General features: G+C 36.7%; 1 protein-coding gene across 1 annotated transcript in view; it reads right to left on the bottom strand.

Moving 5' to 3' along the window:
- Window positions 1–7,189: 7,189 nt before the first annotated feature.
- arl15a (ADP-ribosylation factor-like 15a) overlaps window positions 7,190–25,417 on the bottom strand; it is a 77,846-nt gene continuing 59,618 nt past the window's right edge. The window contains exon 5 of the mRNA XM_043239466.1: window positions 7,190–8,704. Within this exon, the coding sequence (XP_043095401.1) occupies window positions 8,552–8,704 (153 nt within the window). The 3' untranslated portion in view covers window positions 7,190–8,551. The remainder of the gene's footprint in view (window positions 8,705–25,417) is intronic.

Below are 25,417 nucleotides of genomic sequence, written 5' to 3'. Positions count from 1 at the left end.
GAGGAGACAGTAGGAACTTTTGAGCTAAGTGTCTGAAATTCTTAGTGAACGTCAAGTGAAAATTACAGCATCTCTGGAGGTGTCTGATACTGATACAGAGCCAACGACTCTTTACTACACCTGAATTTGATTTCGCGCTGTTTTGTGTGGTTGCATCATTTGCCCTAGTTATTTTGGCTCACCCAAAGCACCGAATGAAGCATAATTAGTACGAACGGGTTATTTTTGTAAAAAAAAAAAGAAATCATTAATTAAATTAGTTTTTAGCATGCGTTTTAACACACCAAATGGTGATATATATTTTTTTCTGTTAACAGTTTATTTAAAATATATATATATTTTTAAAATGCATTTAAAAAAAAAAGAAAGAAAGCAGTCTCCTATTCTGGATTAGTATGATTCACATTAAAATGATGATTCTAAAAACATGCAGCTTGATCTATGAATGTGAAGCACGTCATATATAATACGTTCATGAAGCAAAACATGCATAAAATAACCTTCATGTTGTCACATTTACATTTAACTTTATTTCATCCAAATATCTAGCTGCTATCCCAACAATAGGGAAAAAGGGCACTATATAAAGGAAGAAGAAAGAAAGCAAGCATCTATGGCATGTGCCTTAATTTGCGTTCAGGTCTATAACTTCAAAGGCTCTCTCTAGATGGGTCGATTTCCTCCTCAGTTCACAGGACTGGACTGAAGCAAGACAGCCCTCTCTTGGGACTTCAGGCATGCCACAACATAACACACTCATTTTCCGCTATTTATCAGTTCCTGGATCATTCTTTTACTTCTGCATTTCACCATTCATTGCCCTTAGGTTATATATGTGTCACCAGTAAAGGGATGGGGAATCTCCTCTGAGCACGAGATCAAAGTTCCTATTGATAAGTGAAAGAATTGAGAGGTCCAAAGGACCATCCCCACACTTCAGTGCTGGAATCTCCATTTTGCTTTAATGAGGCCCATTCATCTACCGCCACAGAGATGGCGTGAGTGAGGTGGTCCTGTCTGAGACATAAACACATTTATTTCCAAATCAGCAAGGAGTGTTTTTGTTTCTGCCAACTTGTAAAGCAACTTGAATGATGTTCACCTTATCTCAAAATACATTTGGGCATAAACTGCATTTAGATTTTCTTTCAAACTATTTTTTGCGCGCGCGGCGTCTTAAAAAACAACATGCATGTAAAAAATTTCCAAAGCTTTGCATACTTTATAATATATAAAGATCGCAATATATATTGATACAAGACCATATGAGAAAACCCTACCTGTGCTGAAACACTAATAAACACAATTGATGAGTTACTCTTAAAGAGTTAATCTATGGGAAAGCAAAAGGAGAAAAACAGAGTGGCTTTACTTTTCTCCATTTCCCTCCCTCTCTCACACTCCTGTCCTGTTTGAAGGAGATGCGAGTTGGCAGCACAGGAGAAGCTTGAAGATTAATGGTGTAAAGGGGGGCTCTGACAGCCTTTCCGCTGGTTGCAGTTCTCCTGGGTGGCCCGATTGGTCTTGGATGTCACTTTTGCTACTTAATCTTGTGTATGTGAAACAGCCTGACATGCCTGAAGAACTCAGTCTGTCCACGTCTGTATAGACATCAACCTGTGAGACAGATACTACAAGGTATCAAGGTTTAATAGGATGTCCCTTTGCCACAGCTCTAATATTAAGAGGCAAAAGATTTGTTAGGATTCAAGACACCCTTTTTATTTGATCAGAAATATTACTCCTGAGATGGCAAAGCTGAATTTTCAGCAATTACTCCAGTCTTCAGTATCACATGATCCTTCAGAAATCTAATTTCTAATATGCTTAACTTCTTCTTTTTTCAGAATGCTTGGATTTATATAAAATTAAAAAAAGCAACATTTATTTGAAATTTTATTTTTTGGTAACAAGTCTTTTCTGCCACTTTTGATCAACTGAATGCATCCTTGCTGAATAAATGTATTCATTTCTTTTAAAAAAAATGTTTGAACATAGCATATGTACAACTGAAGCACAGATTGTTAACCAGTTGGGTTTGGTAACGGTGAGAAGGGATTCCCAGACAGATTACTGATCTGAGAAGCTCAATTCTCTGGAGAATAGTCTGCCAGCCTGACGTCCTGTGGCTGCGGGGTAAATCCTAAAAAAACAATGAGCTAGGATTGTTATAAACAGTCTCCTTGTTTTGAAGATCTAAAACTCATGACCCAAGCTGTAATCAATAGATGTTGGATGTAGCCTATTTGTATATACTTCTCCCCAAATATACAAATACTCTATACTTTTCAGTTCAGACAAGTAGACTGTTTCTTTTAGAAGTAAATGATTAGAGCTATTAATTGATCTGAAAGTTAAAAATGATTGGCCGAAAAAAAAAGAATCACTTTTATAGAGACGTGGGAATAAATGTGTCTGCTGTTAATCTATTAGACGTCGTTTCCCGTGCCTTCAATTAGTATTTTGGGCATCAGAGTGTATGTGAACTGGTTTCTTGTGTGACCTTTGTGACTTTTAACCTTAATCCTCTCTCCCCCTAAAACCCACTTTTTCTGTCACCCTGAGCATTTTCTAATTATCAATCCCCTCGTTCGACAGCAGGTTCGCTGTATTTTCCCACTCATCTCTTTGCCTACTTTTAGTCCTTCGTGTTTTGAGTAAGCCATCGTCCTTTCTACCAAGACACCATTGCAAAACTTGACTTGTTATACACCTAATATACTCTTTTCATCGTAGTACCAGTTTAATTTGTAAAGCCCAGGTGTCTCGTGTCCTGGGAAACTGTGTTTGTGATGATGAAGAAGTTGCTCTTTTTTTAAACCTCATGCTTCATGTGTATCTCTGAGTTGTAAGCTGCCCACATAGTGTCGTAAGTGAAGCTGCGGCCTGGTATAAACTGTTTGGATAAAATGGAATAATCCACCTACAGGGCTCGTCGGAGCACCCTAGAGGAAATCAAATAGATCGTTTTAAATAGAGTAATCAAATATTTACAAGACGATACCGATTAATTGAGTGTCCCATGGTATGAATCACATTCGATGCTTCATTGAATGGGGATTATTTGCGGTCTCTTCAAAGGAACTCGTGTCACTGGAGGTCTCATGCCATGTTAAATGGTTCCATATGGGATGACATTTGGCTTTAACAATTAAGTAATTAGCGAGAAATAATTACTTAAACACACATTATAAGAAGATAAATAAACTGCTTGGTGTGTCTATAGTCTAGTGAGTAGTCAGAGGAAACTTCTGAAAAGAAAAACTATTTTCTTAGAAACAAGCGTGCTACCATTTATAAATCTGGGGTTGGTGAGACTTTTTCTTTCTAAGTGTTTTATGCTTTTGAATGTATTTTTTATGATCTCTGAAATTGTGAATAATATTACTACAATAAAGAATAATTATTTTCAGTTTTTCCATGATGGCAAAGCTGCATTTTTACCAGTCATTAGTGTCACATTATTCTTCAGAAATTATTCTCAAGAAACGCTTTTTAACAATTTAATGAATACTTCCTAAAAATATCTAAATATAAAACAACTTATCTTTACCATCATACTTCAGAAATCATCTAATAATCTTTTCTCTTGCATATCACATTAAGAAATACTGTAACATTTTTGTTTATGTGGTAAGATCACTGTACACAAAATGTGTGGCATGGATGAATATCATGCCACAGTTGTGTTATTGATGTATGATTTTAATAGTTTGATACAGTCAAAAGGGTCTTCTGAAAAGGGGAACGTTACATAATGTAGTATCTTTTAAAAAGTGTATTCATCGAATGTACCATACCTAGATATTTAAAAACCTGCTCATTAATCTTTATAAAAATACGGCCTCAGGCTCATCATCTTCTCAAGGACTCCTGGACCTGTGTTCCATGAACAATTGCAACGCTGCGTCTAGATGTCTAAATCTTCCTCTCAGTATATCTGAAGGGGAGTTAGTCCAAAGTGAGGTCAGTTGGACACATTGGATTGTCTTTTCCATTCATGAGAGGAACACAATGGTTGAAATGACCACCACTGGATGACCTTTTCAACAGACCTCATGCCCTCGTTTGATTGACATTTCTCTTTGACGGCAGGGGGCGGAGACGGCTTTTGGTGGGCAATGGGGAGGGCAGATTCTCCTGGGTAAATCCTCATCCACATCTTTTCCTTTGGACAACAAAGAGTGTGATGTTTTTGTCTGAAATAAGGAGCCAGATCCCTTGTGTTTTGATGAGTGGGCCACCTGGGACACACATCTCCATCATCGCGTCAAAAGATGAGAGAGAAAAAAAGATGGAAAGAGAGGAGACGAGAGGAGGATGGAGAAAGAAAACCTCCGAAGTAGCACAAACAGAAGCTTGAATGACAAGCTCAATGGAGACTGTTCAGCCAAGTGACCAAACCTCTTGTCTGTGTCATCAGACCGGCTTGTGCAAACCGACCAAAAAGAGCAGCTCACAGACACTCCAGTGACGCAAGCAAGTGGAGTTATCCTTTCAACTTCTATTCAGAGTTATAACAAAACATGGCAGAAGAAGGATCAGAATTTACTGTCATCGTAACAAGCCTACTTACTTTCACTTTTCTCTTACCCTCTGTTTTGGACTCTTTTTTTTAAGACTATGTACATCTGTTAATGACGAAGCATTTCAAATGTCTGGAACAATGGGTATTTAGAAAAGTTTTTAAAATCCACATAGTTAAATCCAAAGCTAAAAAAGAAAGAAATCACTTGCTGTTAAATTGTGTCCATGATAAATACAAAGGGAAAATTGTATATCAATACACATATTAAACTCTTCCCAAACTCTTAACTCAAGTGTGGTAATCAAGTTTTCATACACATTGAAGTCAGGTGCACATCTTAATGTTTATAAAATCTTAAAAAAAAGAATTAATAAATAAAAATATAATTCTTAATATAATATAATATTATAATTAATTACTAAATAATTATCATTTAAAAATACAGAAATAAATATTAATAGTATTATTGTTATTCTATTTTAACAACATGTGTAATCATATCAATATTTGATTTCTATAATGAATAAACAAATTTTTAAATAATAATAAAGTTAAAATTTGTATTGTAACAATATATATATATATATATATATATATATATATATATATATATATATATATATATATATATATATATTGGGGATTTGCATTATCCAGGTCATTATGAATCACACTTTGACATTTGTTTTACATTTGTTAATAGGACCAAAACAACAACAACACAACAACAACAACTTAACCCTTGGAGGATGGGTGACAGGATGATTTACAATTTCGTGTGAAGTAATCCTTTAATAATTTGTTCTTATCTGAGTTTCCTGCTGCAACTGATATCACTGATAGCTCACACATGTTGTTTGCTTAAGTGAGAAGGTGTGTGGTGCCATGCTGAGAAGCCTGACATGCATAGGAAAACAGCTTTAAATGAACCGTGGCAGTATGTCAATTTCCTTCACTCTCCAAAACACAAATACGGGAACACAAACAAGATCTCGCCGACTGGCTTTTGTTACGAGTCCCGTTGTCAAGACTGACTCAGGATGGGAGAGACTTCTGTGTTTATCTTTAATCCCGGGGCTTTGAATAAGCTCACCGGTGGCACCGTATCCCAGTCAAGCATAAGGCGTGGGAGATCGGCCCCCTGACCGGGGACAAGCTGAAACTGTTAAAAAAAAAAAAAAACTTCACGGTGTGTAGCACGGTACTGGATCACCAGGACCAGATGGATGTCAAGGGAACATCTGTTGCATTTCCACAAGGGCAAACCCCTTCAACAGGTTGTGAAAGCTTGAGATTACTCTGCTGTTTATACGGAGGGAGAGCAAAACATTCGCCGTTTGAGAAAACACCAACGAGCGTGCTTTGTTTTCCTTGTAAACAAAAAGTGTTCCCCGACGAGTCATGCATTACCCTTTCAGACTGCAAGGGCTTAAATGATGAGGCGAGCTTTCGCCTTTGAGCAAACACAACTGGGAAAAGACTTTCAAGGGGATATCAAGCAAAAGCGTTTCCCCTCCTTCTCAAAAGTCATCATAACAAAGATCACCACGCTCCGTTCCAAGTCTTTGTCAGTTGCTGGTGAATTCCTGCTAAGGAACTAAAAATAATCTCTGTCTAGACACAGCAAGTGTGAAACTGAGCCAAGCGAGAAAAATGATATGCAAATGGAGCTAAGACTGGTATTATAAAAGACATCCCATGTGGGAGGGTTTTAAGAGCGCTCGCTGGTGTAAAAAGCCAGGCTAAAGCCAAAAAACAAAAACTGCTGGGATGTGTTTGTCTCAGTACCTGCAAGGTGTCCCGGCGTGTATCTAATTACACTGCTGACATTCAGATAATGTCGCACCAAGCGGAGGAATGGGGCATTTAAAAAGTTCCTGGCCTTAGGGCCTGTGCAGTCGGTCCGTGGGCCTCTTCGGAGGAGAGACGGGCCAATTCTAACAGGCCAAACTGCTTTTCTGCAGCGTTTCTGCTTTGAGGGTGGGCTCCATTAGCGTGACCAAAGGGAAGCAGAGCGCCCGAGAAAGACAGGGCAAAGGGCTTTCTCTGAGAGCGGCTAGACAAGAGCAGCAGACTAGAGAGGAGCGTCAGCCGCAGACAGAGGAAGAGCAGATCAAAGAATCGCAGGGGCAACCTGCGTGACAGACATTGTATTAAAGCAACGTGGGTAGTTTGAAAAGAAGGGAAGAAAAAATAAACCTGGCTGGATCAGGAACCCTGTCTGAGAAACGTTAACTTCCCTTTTTTTATCTACATCAGAAAGCGAGCACATGAAATTTGGGTTCGAGACAGAGATTAGATGGGGAAGCAGTGATACCATGGGCATTTTGATTAGTTTACTGGCTTGCTTTGATTTAGCCGGACGAAGGTGGAACTATTGAGAAGCTATTGGCATGAAAACAACAGCATATCAGATGTATTTTGTCTGAATTTGATCATTTAAATTAATAATTTAAAATCATTTCATATTTGCAGTAAGATTCGATTGTGAGATGTAAAAGCTATGATCAACACTTTTAATACATTTATTAATAAGGTCACACTTTATTTTAAGATGCAATTCAATCACATTTGCCTCAGTAAACTCCACATTTTCTGATTATTAATTAGTAAGATAGTTGTTAAGTTTAGGATTAAGGATGTAGTATATGTACTAATAAACAGCCAATATGTTAATAATAGGCACGATAATAAGCAACTAGTTAAAAGAGAATTGGTCCATATTCTAAAGTGTTACCATTAATAAATTATTATAGAATATTGGTTTATAACATTATACAGTGAAGGTTAATATTTGCAATATTTAATTTCCACATACACAAATACATTTTTAACATTTAGTGACAATAACAATTAAAATGTTAATTTATAAACATTTAAAATATTGTCTGTATGAATTACCATTCACCTAAACTAATAAATGGTTTAAAAACTATCCGGTTTGTAGTTTGTGGTACCTAATGCACCGACTAATGTTACTGAATTAAACCTTATAATACAGGCATCTGCTAAACGCATAAAAATGTAACTGCAGTACAAATAGCAGTGAAGGCAGTACAAATATGTTGTTTGTTTGTTGTTGCAAAAAAAATAAGACATTAAGTGGCAATTGGCAGGCAAAACGAGTACAACTACTCTGAGACTCCCATGAGATAAAATAACACATCAGAGAGGTGCGCAGTCAAGAATCTAAATTTGTGGAGAGGAATTTGGATAATACCAGCGGGAAGCAGCGGGTGAGGCCGGCAGAGCGTGGCTGGGCGAGGAGTGAGGTGGCAGACGAGGAGGAGTCTCCACAGACAGTTGGAGGGCTTAAGCCTGGCGGACAGGGACTTGTCAAATGCAGCTGTTGCCGAAACTGATTGATAGAGTTTGTATTCCAGCTCAAACCTGAAAACAGCTTGGCTAGTGCCAAGGAAATGGGGTGTGTCGTCTTTTCAAACAACAAAATTAACAACATCATCTGGAGATAGAAATCTGACAAAAAGAAATGCAAGTATCCATAACCAGTATTAAGAAACTCAACATATAGTATAGAAAAACGCTGTAACATTCTCTTAAACGGAAGAAAAAATAATGAGTGCAGTGGACACTAAATGTGCTAAAAAATAAATAAATAAAATTATAATAGAATAGAATATTGATAATATAAGTAGATTAGTTCATACAAATATTGTATTTATGTATGTATGCATGTACAATATATTATTTACATTATACACTCACATCACTTGACAACTAAGTAATAAACAAAAAACAGGTTATCGAATAGCTTATGTTTACAAATAATAGTAAAAATCTGATCTCTTTGAAGGACTTTGGTTCACCTGCTACTAAATCAGCATATGTGTGGCCCTTGACCTGAGGGTAACAAATATGTCAGTCAGCTCATCAAAACATGTGGCTATTTGCATCTATGTCTCCAATGGGTTATAAACCACGACAAAGAAGTTTGAAGCAGAAAAAATGTCCTTCTAGCAAACAACACTTCAAACCCACTTTCCACTTTGAAGTTTGATTGAATCATATCCTGCTAGGTAGCACCTCCTTCTCTTCCAAAAGGCAAATGAGTTGACTGAAACTTTCCTTCACGGCCTCCATGTTGTTCATTGTGCTGCCTGCAAAAATCCATCGCTTCCCTCGGGTCAGCGGCTGCAATTCAAAGTGCTTCAGAATCTGAAAAATAATAAAACAGAAATATTTATTAAATATGACTACAAGAGATAAATTTGGTATGTGTTTAGAAAAAAAGCTCTTATTAAATTATTTCATAGATGTCAGGTTTAATTTGGTGAGAATTCAAAAGGCCTTGGGGAAAATTCTTGGTAAAGAAAAGGCTGGTAAGCTAATGTAATAAGGCAAATTCAAACCTGACATTATGTTCAATCAAATAACTGAAACTGTAAAGATTTATCTGACTCTTTTAATATTTGGGATTCAAATCTTCCTCAAGATCCTCTAACCAAATAGCAGCTATATTATTATAAAATATATTTTTTATTTATTTATTTATTTTTTTATTTTTATTATGACGCCCCAAGCAATGAAAACTTTTTTTAGGAAGGAAGTTTCAAATGTGTTGTCAAGTTCAAATTATGTTCTTAATTATCATAAATTAAAAAAAATCTTGTAATGTCAACCTGTGTATGTTTGTCAAGCTATTAAAATAGCCTGAGGGTCAGTTTTATTAAACTAGTTAAATTAGTGCGAGATTGCAATTCTAAAACAGGGAGGGGACCATTTCTGTGGGTGATTTACTTACAACGTACAAATTAAAGGTGGCACAACTCATTTATATATCGACCAAAACAATATACCAAGCACAGTGCAAATTAGCGTGGTCTCAAATTAAAAATAAAGAAATCACAGTACGTTGAAAACTGGAGAACAAAAAAATTTACATTTGCTTGAAATTTCAATAGACCTGGTATTACATGACTCCCAGTTGAGGGTTTCAATTTAAAAATTACATGGCTTGGCAACAAATATGATATACAAACAATGTGTTCATCTGGAATTCAGCTGGCCGATTATACTCAGCTCTATATTTATTTGCAGCCCGGTGAAACACACCAAACTGAGACACCAAACTGGACTGAAAAACCCCACTTGTAATAGTAGTTATTGAGCAGCTCTGTTAATTCTTCTTTATCAGTTTGATATCTAGTATATCAAAATCAACAGCAGGTGGCAGATCCTTTTTATATTAAACACCCAAACTCTGGAACAATCTACCTAACACTGTTCAGGAGGCAGACACACTCTGACAGTTTAAATCAAGATTAAAGACCCAACCCTTTAACCTGGCTTACAGATAACACATTAATATGCTTCTATTATTTAAATCCATTAAAAGATTGTTAGGCTGCAAGTAATTTAAAAGCAAACAATAGTAACATATTGCGTGATTCTATTAAATACTCTCCTCCCATAACTTCTGCATCTGAAAGGAAAACTCCTACAAATGCACTCAACAAGGTCAGGAACACAAATAACTTTGTCCAATAGTTCACCACTGTGCATCTTTAGTAAAACCTGACAGTACTATTTTAACTGCAAAAGATGGTTCGGTTGGCACAAACTGTTAATAAAACTGGCCCCTAGTGTTTCTGGGTTCCCAAACAGAATATGAAGGATATTTTACGGTAACAACATAACTTACTTTCTGTAAACAAACAGATAATAATCTTTACACATTTCCAAAAGGTAAAGAGCTTGGTATCTGCTTATTAGGTCATTTTTCACAGAACAAGCAGAGGTGCGTTAGTGTCCAGACACTGTAACGTGAAGTTCAAGTACAACAGTGAAACTATGAAGATTTAGTTAACAAGTGCTTGACGTACTCAAAATTGTTAGTAACAGCTGATCAAGAGGATCATATGTCAAAGCTTTGTGCTCTGTGCTTGATTATACTTTTATGTCAGCACTTCATTATAGCAATAGCAGATCAGAACCATCTGTTAAATCTGACCTGTTCATATCATACATCTTCTGCTCAAAAGACAGAACATGACTAACTCTGTAAGTCATAGTTGGGAATAGTTTCAGATTTGCAGGCGTCATTTGTAATAATAAAAATCACATTTATAGAAGGAAAACATTTGATGTCCCTTTTAACCAATCTTGTATCACACTACAATCCATCCAACTTTTTTATGGTCACAAAAGTTTGGACTATTGATAGCAACTAGCATATCAAAGCCCCCAAAAAAGAGATACAGCTTTTTCACATTTGGCTCCAAAACTCTGGAATGGCTATCCTGATAATACTCAGGGCTCAGACACACTTTATCAGGTTAAATCTAGATTAAAGACACATCTCTTCAGGCGAACTGTCACATATTGCATCATAGCCTAGCATGTCAGCTTTCTATCGCAGTATGTCCATCCTAAAGTTACTAGAGTCTTTACAAGCACCAGTCTGGACCCAGAATTGACAACAGATGATGCCAACAACAAATAGACTCTTAAGATCCTTGCATCACAATCATTATCATAATCATAAACTGTGTTTACTGTCTTGATGCATTGCCAGACCTTGGGAAAATATTATGAGAACCACAGTAGTATAATGTTTAGTTAACATTCTTTACATTGCGCACAGTTGCTTTCCGCACTTCCAATCATTTTATCAAGCTATACATATAAATCATTATACATATCAAAAAAGATTTATTCAAATTTAATTTCAAATCACATCAGCATATTTTCAAAATAGGTCAAAACAGTAAGAATAAATCCTTTTGTTTAAATAGGTTACTTGTAGTCTTGGTGAGCATAAGAGACTCCTACCGCCGACCCTAAACAGTTTTGAATGGTAGTGTATATTTAAGTTCCTTTTTTTTCTGAATGACCCTATTTGATAAGAGATAACGAGATATGAGACACAGTGAAAGCATGATATACTCAGACATTTAGTGTAGATACGGAGAGATAGTCATCTATTACCTTCCTCAAAACAAAAGAGATGCAGCATCAGATGTCCCTAACCAAATGAGATAACCTGCAAAGTGTTGGTAGATAAAAGCATAAGGAAACAGAGCTCATGGGGCAGATAAAGTTAGACCAGAGGATATGTTGCTACAACAAACAGATGCAACTATGTCTCGTTTCGCAATCTGCAAGCATGATGGACACTTGCTGCTAATCTGATGATAGCAGACAGAAAGAAAAATCAAATCAAAGTCTTTTGTCCAAAGTGCTGTAAATGAATTCACCTCAAAAAGAATTGCATACGAAGCACTTGTTTTTGCAGCGCAGGCATCTAACTGTGCCATGTTGGGATTTATTAGTGTCTGCTGTTTTCATGACGGCCTACTTCACTGAGTCAGAAGATTGTGTCTCGTCTTTCCTCCAGCAGAGTCTTTAGGGGGCACTGAGCTGTGCCTCGCTCATAGTGTAACAGGAGTTTAATGACAGATTAGGTCACTTTAGCCCGGGGCCTGACCGACCCAAACAGTGTTAACAAATCCGTCTTGGTAAAAGAGATGCCCCGGGCCTGCTGGCTTACCAGTCCGTCTGTCCGTCTGTCTGCAGTAGGCCCCCTTCTGGAGAACACAAGGCTTGCACTGAATCTGTCAGGTCACATAAATAAGGAAAACAAGAGCTCAAGAATATTTTCTCATAAATAAATATAACAAAGTGTAAATTTCTTTGGCTTTGCTCTTGATAGTTTAAAGTTGCGTGACAATGTAGACATGGTAAGCCTTGCAGCAAGGTGGCAGATGGCTGTTGGGATGACCACTGGGTCACACGTTCAAGCCTTCAGGTCACTGGGACCAATGAGAGGACTAGCTGAACAGAGAGAGCAGCTTACAGCTTTGAAAAGTTGTTATGTTGTTTAGTTCCAAAAAGTCACCATCTACAGAATGTAGAACAAAAAGAGGAGGAAAAACTCTTTACTGCTTGTCTGTTGAATGTAGTAAAACCAATCTAAGCAAAATAAATAGTGTTTTGAACTTATGTAAAATGGATTTTATGGCATTTAGAACCAATAACCATTTATCTAGATGGACTATAAACGTTCAGTTTTAAAGGCTTGTTTCCCCCTAAATTTTCTAACAATGATTTTATAAGTCAACATTCAAAGTTAGTTTTTCCAGTTGCATTCATGCAACTGGAAAAATAAATGCATTCATATGTATTGATTAAAATTTCTGCTGATTTTATTTGTGCGATTTCCTTTTAATTGGAAATTTTGCATCCTTTTTGTTACATTCGTTACTTTTTAATTATTTTGCTGCACTGAACTTCAGAAGAACAATGAGAAGGTTTGCTCTTCAGCTAACCAATCAGCAGAAAGAGGCATTTGGTTCCCACTTAAGCACAGAAACTGAATTTTCTAATTGTTTATTAATTTTTGTATCCCTGAATGAAAAAAAATCATTCTGTTTTCTACTTTCAATATTAAATAAAAAAATGAATAACATTCTAGACATTCTAATGACTATAAGTCACTTTGCAGGCACATAAACTCTAACCCTAAAACTCTAACTCTATTAGTGTACTATTATTCACTCTAACACTCTAAAGACAGTTAGTAGATATGTAGTTGCGATATTACTTACTCAACAGAATGTGTTAAAGAACAATCAAAATTAAGCACAACCAGAATATAAGATAAATAAGTCATATGAAAGAAAAACATTGATATAATTAGCCAGCTGACACAACAAAATGCTGATTTGTTACGTGTTTGTGGGTGGGTGGTATCTTTAAGACCTTTCCACTTTTGACTGATGATTGCAGAGTGTGTCCTGCTGATTTTAAACCAGCAGAGATTACCATTACATCTGATGATCTCAAGAGAGGAACTACGAGAGTCAGTGGGTGTTGGCACAGGTGTCATGTAAGAAAAACACAAATAGGGAACTGTCACTCCTCCAAAAAAAACAATGACGGTGTATCAGTGTAAATGACTACACTGAAAACAGCAAATGTACAAATGTGGGCTATAAGACCTTAACATTTATCAATCTTTTACACAAACTAGAAGTTTGGGTGACCCATCTATACGATGAGCGGAAACAATCTGCAGGCATGTGAATGACTGTCTAAAGAGGGCCAGACATGGCATGAGCTGAATGGGGTGTCTGGCCTGCACAAATAGGCCAGTGGCCAGAAGCCGAACTGTAATTCCTTTTGTTGCTCTCTAGCCAACACGAGCTGCAATGGATCCAGTCCTGCTCTGGAGTTCTCACCATTATTTATGTGTTTCACAGTCAACTGCAGATATGAATGTCTTTTCATTTCCATTCTTGAGGTTGGGGCTCTACCAAGGCAATTCAGGTTACAAGTCATTCTCTTGGGTGTGATGGATAAATTCCATGTGGGTTTGGAAACCGCAAAACTCTCTGGTTACTTGCCCAAGCAAACAGCCACTAGACCATTTCATAGCACCAGTCAGAGTTAAATGAACATAAATGGGTTCATATGTTGAGCTGTGTTTATATAGCGCCACACGGTACTGTAGATCTGAATAAAATGACTGGGTTTGCAAAACTGCCAGAGGGAAATAACTATCTGCTAAAACTCATGCCTTATTCGTTTGAAAAATTAAAATGTATAATCAATATGTCAGCGAACATCTCAAAAAATTTGTCTGGCTCCTCATGTTCAATTGCAGTATTTGTTAAGCTTGTGTGGCCAGACATTGTGTACGTGACTTTTTGTTAAAAATAAAGCTGTTTTTTGAGACAGCATGAATGTAGCATATATGTTTTTATGTTATTTCTGTTAACTATGGAAACTTTGCTAGATATGAGCTTAGCAGTTGGAACTGATCAAGTCGATTGGATTAAAAGCATTTGTCAAACGTATAAAAGCAGAAATAAGAGATAAAAAAAAAAGAAATTACAAAATTCCAATTACTGAAAGTTTTACATGAACTGGTCAGTTTCTTGTATCCTCAAAATGGTTTGTGAGCATGAGTCGCTGTGGTTAGACAACACTCAACAACTGTTACATTACACAGAAAGTCCCAACTGAGGAACATCATGGGGCTCACCTTGGGCATATAAGGGCGTGCTCAGATATCAGAAAAAGCCAATTACTCTGGGTGACAAGTTCCCCCCTGAAGATATCAGTCAGCTGTGGAGAACACACTTGAAAGAAATGTCTAGATATCGCCAGATGCACTTACCATGAAATTGAGCTGGTCTCACTTGTTTTTTCAATGTCTAAAGAGCCTGCAGTTATGTGCTTGGCAAGGCACAAGGCTTTCAAAGAGGCCCCATAAAATATCACTTACAGACAATATCTAATGCTTTGGACACATTTAAAAAGAAACAAATACCTCAGACTTGGAGGTGGGTCGCAGACTCTGAAAGTATAATCTTTAAAGAGCTATTTTGAAACAAAGAGATCAACTTGTTTAATAGATTACATAAACGTACAGGTTCAAAGAGATTTCATCAGTTATTAGCATCATGTGAAGCATGGTAAGGTGAACATGCAAAAACAACACTTTAGCTAGAAGTTTACAAAACAGCCCCCCTTCCTACACTCTACATTGTCTGTGGGTATAGTAATATAGTCTCCCCTAACATCCTGTGTTACATTGACTAACATAAACATGCTTTCTCAGGAGTATTGCTAAAGATCCACTAATGTGCTATGAAATGTGCAGCTTTGGATAGACAGGAACGTGTCGAACAGTATTTCATTTATATCACTGCTTGGGTCAGAGTTGTTGAGCTCAGTAAAGCTGCATTTTACAGCAAGAGTTCAACAGATTACCCCTTTAGATTTAATGTGAAACTGTTACCAAAGAAAAACAGTGACTATAATGATGCCGATTTGGTGTAGTTTGAAAATTGTGTCATTTAGCTAGGTTGGTGAATGGCACTGTCAGACTAGTGTTATCTCTACTACTCGTTAGTGCTGGTTGTTTAACCTTTGCTCGTCAATCTCATGCATATTGCTATAAAATATAGAATTCAAATGGGTCTGATATGTTTTGTGGTCTGCACTGATTCATGCAAAAATCATGCTAAATCCATATTGGCAAAAATTAGAGATCGTAGATTTCTTCTAAATGGTAATTTTGGAGCACACTAGCATAAAGATAATCGTAATGTTAACATATACAAAAAAATTACATGGTATTTGAGAGTAACAATACAAACAACCTGCTCTAAACTGAGTTACAGTCAACTGAAACTAAAACCTTAAGAATATATATTTTCTTTCAGTTAGCTGCCAAGACAACATTTCTTTTTTTTCAATTTAGTTAATACTTTTAAGTACTAAAATTTATCTAATAAACTAATAACCACTGAATAACTAATGACAAAAAGACAACAAAGATACTAAAACTAAAATGAAATAAAACAAATAAATAAATAAATGTGGACATATTTCGAGAATTAATTGTTTGTGGGTGGTTAGTAAAACAGACAATTTTGTGCTATGAAATACTATGTGGAACCAGTCCCAGAGTGTGGCAGTGAGCAGTGGAGAAAGACTGAGTGAAGTCCCTATACGTTTGCTTGGATGCTTAGGTAGGTCCCAAAATCCCAGTGAGGAGAATGAGAAGATCCAGCCAAGATCAATAACCCCGAAGCTTCACTGGAACACCGCCAAGGTCTTGCTGGGCAACAAATGAAGACTTTAAGCGGCGCTGTGCCATTCTGGCCAGAGATTTACTGTCTTGTACCGCTCAGATGGGAGAGCAGCTCCCCAAAAAGCGCAGCCCTGTGAAAGAGTTCAAAGCAGACCGATTCTTCCCTCACTCTCTTCTAAAAGCCAACTGACCAGTGCCAGATCAGAGGTGTCCTCTGGAGGATCATAAATCCAGACGGCACAGGGACACTTACCGTGGTCCTTTCCAAGGCTTCAGAACAATGCTATTGCACTTAAGGCCCAGGGACTGTGATAATGTACTTTCCATATAAGCAGCAACTACAAATGCATATAAAAGATGTCACCGATATATTCCCACTTGGACAGAGAAGAGCTTGACCTTTCTTTCTTTATTTTTACAACCCCTTATGTTTGTATTGATCTTTTTTTCCCCTTTATTTTTACTGGGATTGAATGATTACCAAAGCCAGCCGCTGTTGTTTTAGTGAACTACCAGATTTCACTAGCTCTAAAAATATAGGGGAGACCACCATAATGATGTATGTGAAATGTACATCAAACATACTAGGGACACCTGTCCACAGTCAAATCACACACCGTGCCTATGCTGTCATAGCTGTAACATTTTAAACTCCTGCTCATTTTCTGAAATTCTGCCATTAGAATAACGAATGCATTAAAAGCATCAAATTCAACGTTTTGAAGCATGTTATGTAAATTAAATGCCGTTTTCTTTACTCCTCAATTAACTTACAAGGATGCATTCATTTTCTATTTCCGTTTTTTCATTTTCTTCAAATAAACTTTCTATTCTGAAAGTTTTTCCTTTTAAAAGTTTTATTTTTTCTAAACGACTGCATGAATACCTGTTTCAAAAGAATAAAAATCTTACAGACCCCAGCTTTAGACAATAGTGTACATGTTAAACATACATGTATACATAACGGACATTTAATATATACATGACGGGCATCCACTTCAGAGTCAGCCTATGATCTGTTGTCACTGCAGCTGAACTGTTATAAAAGTGAAATGATGCAGTGCAAACATTCACTGTGCGTATAAGGGGAAACCCTCTTTGACTGGATTAGTAAATAATTGGCAGGGTCAATGACTGGGCCTCAACTCCTGTACTGACGGCAACCCCAGCACCATTTATGGGGAAGCAGAGGCTGTGACAGTGCTTGTCTGGACTTAGTTCAGATTTACAGTAACTCAATTCATTACGAGCTGGGAAAAGCGCCTCAATAGCTAACATCTGGGCTTTGCGGTTTTAAATGGGTGAGCTGGCAGCCTCCTTAAGCCATCACATCCAGAATCCATCTGTGTGCACCTTCCCCAGACCAGCCCCTTGCTACCTTGGCGGTTGGAGGAGGTCTGGGTGGTGGCACAGCAGACCACACAATGGGGCTCAGGGGACCTGTGAAAGGAGGTAAAACACCTCCTACCTTCCCCTATTCCCTTCCCTGGCCCACCGCTTCTTACTTTCCCAGCTTTGACAGGTGAACCACGGGAGAGAAGCACAACAGAGCAGCTCCCAACACACACACAGCATGTAGAGAATTAAAGAGACCCTCTCAAGATGATTTAAAACACACTCTGAGCTGGAACCCCCACCCCTTTCCTGTACCTAGCGTCCTGGGACCTTGATCTAAAATCTGTGCTTACGTGCAGTTTTTTCTTGAGTGCCCTCACCTCGCTGTAGTCTTGACAACAGCTTAAGCATGACAAAGTCAAGAATGGGGACGTAAGGAGGGGGATATGGGGTAACTGTTTTCAGTAAATTAAAAACATAGCGAGTGAGCTCAAGGATATTGATGGAGCAGGGTCCAAGAGTCCAAGAACAAAAGAAATATTCCTTTACTCGATGGCTCAAATCAGATCTGATTGCCGAGTTTGTATATTATTATGTACAACTGATATATTTAAGCAGTAAAGAAGTATCATAACCTGTTCATATTTTTCTTTACAATATCAGTACTTGACAGATGTTTAATATCGTCATTTTACATTATTATACCTATTATTACCTATTACCTATACCTATTATACTCGTCTCTGCATTTAATAAGAAATTGGTCACTCTCGTCACTATATATCCCTGTCATTATACTGTACAGTGCTTTGATGCAACCTGTGTTGTTAAAAGCGCTATATAAATAAAAATGATTGATTGATTGATATTTAATACTGTTTAGTGCTTTGATACTTATATATATACTATATATATATATATATATATATATATATATATATATATGCACCAATCAAAAACACAGACAGCACATTAAGACATATTCACTGTAAGGTACGCTGTTCCTGTACATACCACATGATAGCACTACTCCAGAGTTGTGCACCATTTAGAAACTGACATAGTAATCAAGATGCAGAATTGCAATTGCAAAAGTACAATTAAAATATTAACACATTTTTAAACAAAGAACAATTTTGTTTACTTGACAAAGCATTTAATTCTTTTTTAAGTTTTAAAGTTTTTAAATAAGAAAGTGATATAACAGAGGACAGACAGAACGATGGAAAGCAAAGCTGTTAAGTATATGGAGAGAGACAGATGAACATAACAGACAAACTGACAGATATATAGGCATGACAACAGAAACAGAGAGAAAGAATGACAGACTGACTAAAAGGAATAGTTCACCCAAAAATGAACATTTTGTCATCGTTCCAAACTTGTACAGTTTTCTTTCTGAATACAAAAGAGGATATTTGGAAGAATTTTAAAAAACCAAGCAGTTGTTGACCTCCATCGACTTCTATAGCAGCAAAAGAAATACTATGGAAGTCTATGGGACCATCGACTGTTTGATTTTGAGCATTCTTCAAAATACCTTCTTTTTATGCTCAACATAAGAAAGAATATCATAAAGGTTTGGAACATCATGTAAATATGTAAATGATGACAAAATTTTTAGTTTTTGTGAATCATACCAACAGACAAAAGAGATGGAGGATGGATAAAAGCAGGCAGGCAAATATATACAGATAGACAGAGAGACAGATACAGATAAACAGACACTTTAATAAATCTGCTGACTCAATATTTTAACCTTACCTTATATTGTTATACACTTCATCATCTTTAGCCGTTTAATATTAAAAGAGAAAAGTAGCAGACTGAGTGGGCTATCTCCAAATCCATGTCTTTTCTGTGTAAGACATGCAAATCCTAATCTAAGCTAAAACATGCCACAACAAGGTTTGGTTAACACTAAAGTCATCAGCGTTCACTTAAATTTAATTCAGCTCACACTTGCATGTAGCCATTAAATTTATCACTAATATCCTCCTTAGCCTTTAGTCTAATCCAGGCATTTAGCATTACACAAAACAGTCAGGGAGATGCCTTTTGAAACGGCAAACTATTCACACTCACAAAAAAGCGCATTTGCATCTTAAACATCCTCATGCCCGAGTAGAAACAAATGCTTCTCTTAAGAATATAATTTGTCACTTTGGTTGCTCTTCAAACAGAATATAACCAATAGAAAAAAAAGATACGGGGAGAAAGAAGCCAGATTCCCAGCGTTTGATCCCTACGGCTTGGCACTGAATAGGGGGTCAGGTCAGATGTGAATGGGCTTTCGGAAGTCTTGCCCTAGCCTGTAGCAGCCAGTCTTCTGACCTCGCCTGCCGGCTAGACAATGGAGAGGCGTTGACCACAATGTGAGTCCGGCTTTTAAATACAGGCGCGACACTGAATAGAAATTGTTGACTGAATGGAGTCTCTTCCCGCCGCGGCGAGGACCTTGAGGGGTCAAGGTTCATCCGTGTCCGGCAGAGACGTGTGGGAACAGCAAGGCAAGATGCCCACACAGCTTGCCCGGTGCCCTCTATGTTAAGACCTAACCCAGAGGTGGGCTGACCAGCAACTAAATGTGACAAAAGGTTGAGGCCATGTTAGTGAGAGGATGACCGGAAAAAAAAATAAAAACAATGAATTCAAAGATAAATTTATATAGCAGCTGTAACAAATTTAGAAAGAACTGAAATATATACAGAAGGACACCTTCCTACACGGGTTTAAGCCGCCAAACCACGGAAATGGATAGATATCTGGGACTAAGGGGCAAGAGCAGGAAAACACGGGCAAAATTTATTTCAATCTCAATTTAATTCAGACCAATAACAATTCATTTGGCTAGTAGATCAGATTCAGTATGTGTCAACTTCCTTACACATTTAATTACATGCAATGTTATTTGACACTGTTACTGCAGTTACAACACTGATTGAGCATTAAGTACATTTTGGTAACTTGTGCTGTTTGTACAACTTCAAAAAGCTTGGAGTCTATTTTAATGTTGTTAGAGTATAATTTTTATCTACTCAGATCATTGGTAAAACACTTACTTTCTAGTAAAGACCTTAAAATTGCTATTTTTGTACTGATTTCATCTGGATTACTGTAACTCTCTGTACATTGGCCTACCCCAATCCACAGATGTCTCGGTTACAGATGGTTCAAAATGTAATAACCAGATTGGTAACAGGAACTAAGAAAAGAGATCATATATCCCCTGTCCTCCTTACATTGGCTCCCTATAAAACGTAGAGTTTTTTTTTTACATACATATTGCATAATTTGGCCCAGATTGTATTTATTTTATTTTAGGCCACACACAGCCTCATATCTTGTTGTCAATCAAAAGGTGATCAAGCTTTCTCTGTAGTCAGCCCAAAGCTCTGGAACAGTCTACCTTTGAATATCAGGGCCCTCCATCACTTGATGCTTTTATATCCAGCTAAAAGATTTATTTGTACTGTCTAGCATACAAGAAATGCTATGCATGTACTTTGAATAGTTTGATACTTCTTTTTTTTTAATCCCCATTCGATCTTTTTCTGCCCTCCTTTTGTCACGGTGTGGTTTAGGTTGAAGGAGCACTCGATGAGAATAATTAAACTTAAACAGTTTTAATCCTCTTCAAACGGACAAAATAATAATATACAGGTAGGCAGGCAGACAGGCAGAACATAGACCACACGTATAAACCTCAACGATCAGACAAAGGTGAACTCAAACACACAGGACTTAAATATACAAAGGTAACTGACTAAATTAACAAGAAACAGCTGAAGACAATGATACAATTAACAAGAACGGAAGGTAGGGCACAAAGAGCACATGGCACAAGACAAAAACAACAACAAAAGAGTCCAAAGACGTGACAACTTTTCTCTTTTAAATTCAGATTTTTTTTTTCCTGTTAAGATAAATTCTAAATTTGACTTAAATTGTTTCTTTTAAAATGCCTTTAGACTGTTTATCCGTATTTATTTTGTGCAGTAGCTGATAGTAAATGACTGATCGGCTCAATTATTCACCAAAATGTTATTTATTGTTTAAATTTTATAATTTGACAAAATTTGAAAGCTGAGACTGTGCCTCATATAATTTCCCTTTTAAAGTAACAGCACGGAGGTGGGAGGAGAGCTACAAATGGTGTTTTTTTTCACCTAATTTCTTGAGATTAAAGAATAAATAACAGTTTTTTTTAAAGAGAGAATAGTTTAAAATAGAGAAATCAATATTTTCAACCCTAATAAGAGACAGTACAGCCACAGGAAGACAATGTGTCTTGGCTATCCCTGACTGTTTCACTTGTGAAATGCTTGCATCAGGGTCTCCTCCCTCTGTTGACTGAGACACACACGAAGCAGTGGTTGTCTGGGTGTCCCACATTCAAAAAGGAAGACAGACCCATCAGTCTACACATAAAATGCCAGTTCTCTCACCCAACAGGAGTTGTTGTGGTTATTTCGTAAGATCTTATTGTATACTGGGGAAGCAAATGGTGTTTAATAGGCACTTGACTCTGAACATGAATTGAGGGTGTGCATGGACATATTATGTGTATGTCATCACACACTATATTTGCATCCACAGTAGAGCTGTTATCCTGTATTTAGAGGAAGTATCTCCTATGTGTAAGACTATGGGGTATGCACACTTGCCAGAACCTGCCTGTTGACACCCTTTGTTCTTATGGGCACAACGTTTATGTACCTTTAAATGGATGCATAAAGACACCTCTTAAAACCACTACTTCCCCTCAAACAGGTAATGTTTCAGATGCAAGCATACACGTATGACCGGTCACATTTAATGAACAAACAGCAGGGACTAAGACATGGAACCCTTATGCCAAAAATGTGGCAAATAGTCCAATCTCCCGTTTCATCTTTGAGGGATGAGCAGCATACTTGTTGAATTTGACACAAGATAATTGGGAAATCTATCAAATTCATTCATTGAATATGGCAAAATAATTGTTATGCTGAGCCGCCACATACATTCCCATAAAAGACATCAAACAGTTCTGCGGCAGCTTAGACTACATGCAGTCATGTTAGTAATAGACCTTACCCATTTAAGAGTCTAACACCTTATTAAAACATACAAACATCTGAAGTGGCTAAAACAGGAAATTTGCTCTTGAATGTGCATTTCAACATACTCATAAATGCATCCAATAAAGAGGTACAGGAACCAAGAAGCTGATTAAACCTTAAAGAAAATTAACTGTAAAGACTTCATTCTGTGGAGTGATTAAAATATCTTTTGTTAAGAATGTATAGTGGTGACAACCGTTAAAGCATAGTTTGCCTAAAAGCATGAACCCTCATGTCATTCCAAACCTGTATGACTTTCTTTAATCTATAGGACATAAATGAAGATATTTTAAAGCACGCTTCAACTTTTTTTGTCCAAACGGTGTCAAAAATCAGTGTACTTCTCATTGGTTTGAAAGGACATAAGATAAATGATTACGGAATTTTCATTTTTGGGTTAGCTGTGCGTTCATTAATTCACCAAGCTCAGCCTTTTTGCTCTGTTGAATGTACTAATTTACACAAATGATATACAGTTAAACAGTTGAAAGACCAGTTTTTCCTAGCTCTTTACGGCATCTTGTATAACTTCAATGATAATGAGAAGGAAATGCATGAACAGTAACAGTGGACGCAGTACAGCCGCATGAGCCTCTGTTAAATCTGATCTGAAAATCATAGTACAACTGTTTGTGGAGTTTCATTATCTTCAGTGTGTGTATACAAATCTCTCATCATTTACAACTTTCCAACCTGGTGCTTAATCTCCTTTCTGTGGAAACTTGTTTCCACTTCAGAACAAATAAACCAGACAACAATGAGATAACGTTGAACTAAAGATTCAGAAAATCACATCGAGAGATATAATTACAAGAAATATAAGAACACTGAAGTAGGGACAGATCTTTTGGAAAATTGAAAAAAAAAAAATTTGTTAATTGGATATACAGTGGGCAGATCTGAACATGAGCGTGTTAACATTTGATTAAAAAAATTACAATCTCAAAAGTATGTAAAGTCTTTTTTTTCTAATATAGAGATTTTAGAGATTTAGGATTTTCTTTTGAACCTTTATTGCACATTGTGAGATTTATGTCACACATATGATAAAGTCAGAATAGTGAGATAAGACGTGAGATTACGAGAAATTCTAATTATTATATTATAATTTTGTTTTTTTACTCTGAAGTGGACACAAGCTTCTGAGAGTCAACAAAAGGTCATCTTATGAATGTGACAAAACTACAAAGGAAAATGGCACAGGAACACTTTTTTTTTCGAATTTTTATAGGCATTTGGCAGAGACAGCAAACAGCGTGTTGCTTTTAATATGGGTGTGGTGTTCTTGGTAATGGTATGGTAGACATGATTGACTGGATTACGTAATGCACTATTTCCCGTATTTCCATTGGCTGAGGCCAGACCTATTTGAGTTTTTTATTTTTTATTATTGAACAATGACCTCATTCGAAAATGGCTGCCAAAATACCTTTTTGGAAAATATCTTAATTACAGAGAGAGACCGGCTTGGCTGTGTGCTCATCTTAGCGCACGGCTCGATGCAGTCTCGCAGCATACTCACATCTGCTGAATTACTCTGAATAACTTGAAATCTGGCAGCACGCTCCGGCTTTTTGAAAGTACAACGGCGCTGACTAAATTCTATCGATTCTGGCCTCATAAAAATCACAACGCACTCTTCATGGCTCTATCATGTGCGTACTCGTAGAACAAGAGCGAGATGAGAAAAGTTGTCGCTGGTGTTAAACAGAAGCAGTGATTTGCACGATCTCACTGTTTATAGAGAATCAAAGCTGGCCAGCATCTCTTCCCAGGACACCTACAAAATCACAACACTTTGCTTCCCTGAAAAACAGCCTGTACAAACAAAACAATCTGGAGAGGATAACGACTGTAGCCCACCATGCTTTGGACCATCCCTGAAACACTTTCAAACCGAGCAGTCCTCTGAGAAGCGATTTGTTTACTCCCTTCTTTTCTCTTCTCTTCTTGCATGACAAAAAGCATTGTCTACACAATGAAACCTTCTGAGAACATTTCTGATTGTAGAAATAGCAGAAAATGCTATTTCAAATGTTTTGTTTCTGTTTGTCAAGCATTACTTTTGTGTGGTCTCCAGATTTACAAAATCTTGAAGGTCAGTAAGCATAAAAAGCATGGAGCAGAAGGAAGAGAGAAGTGGTTAAAGTAAAGAAATCTATTATCAATCCTTTCTACGACTGCTATAAGCTTCCAAGTCACATTTTTAATTAATATATATTTTAATTTAATATTTATTTTGCTACATTTTTCTTTTGTTTCCAAAAGAAACACATGACACATATATAACTTCATCAATTAGGTCAAGAGTAAACTTTGAACAATTATGAACAACTACTGATGTTTTCTTGTGTAATTTCCTGATCTGCGTATTCTTGTTTAGAACACTTTCTTGAAAATGTATAATAAAAACAAAATTTTATAATAAAACTTGTATTACAATTATTAAAATATTTAATTATTATTTTAATTTTTTATGTCTGATGAATCTAAATATTATCATAATTAAATAGTACAGAAGAATCAATCTTTTATTAAAGGAAGTATTAAAGAATGAATGAAAATTGTCATTAATTCCTCACCCTCATGTTCCAAACCTTTAAGTCGTTTATTCATCTTAAAAACACAAATGAAGATTTTTTTTTATGAATTCTGAGAGCTGTCTGACACTCCATAGACAATTACCATGATCATGGTCCAGAAATATAGTAAAAACATTATTAAAATAATCCATGTGACATCAGGGCTTCAACCGTAAATTTACAAAGCTATGAGAATACTTTTTGTGTGCAAAGAAAATAAAAACAATTATCAACAATTCGTCTTCTCCATGTCACCCATTTTGGAAAAGTATGCACTAAACGTAAACATTGCATGCTGTTCTGT

This window comes from Puntigrus tetrazona, chromosome 5, assembly GCF_018831695.1.
Source record: "Puntigrus tetrazona isolate hp1 chromosome 5, ASM1883169v1, whole genome shotgun sequence".
NCBI classification, from domain to species: domain Eukaryota; kingdom Metazoa; phylum Chordata; class Actinopteri; order Cypriniformes; family Cyprinidae; genus Puntigrus; species Puntigrus tetrazona.
This window is presented reverse-complemented; position numbering and strand designations above follow the sequence as displayed.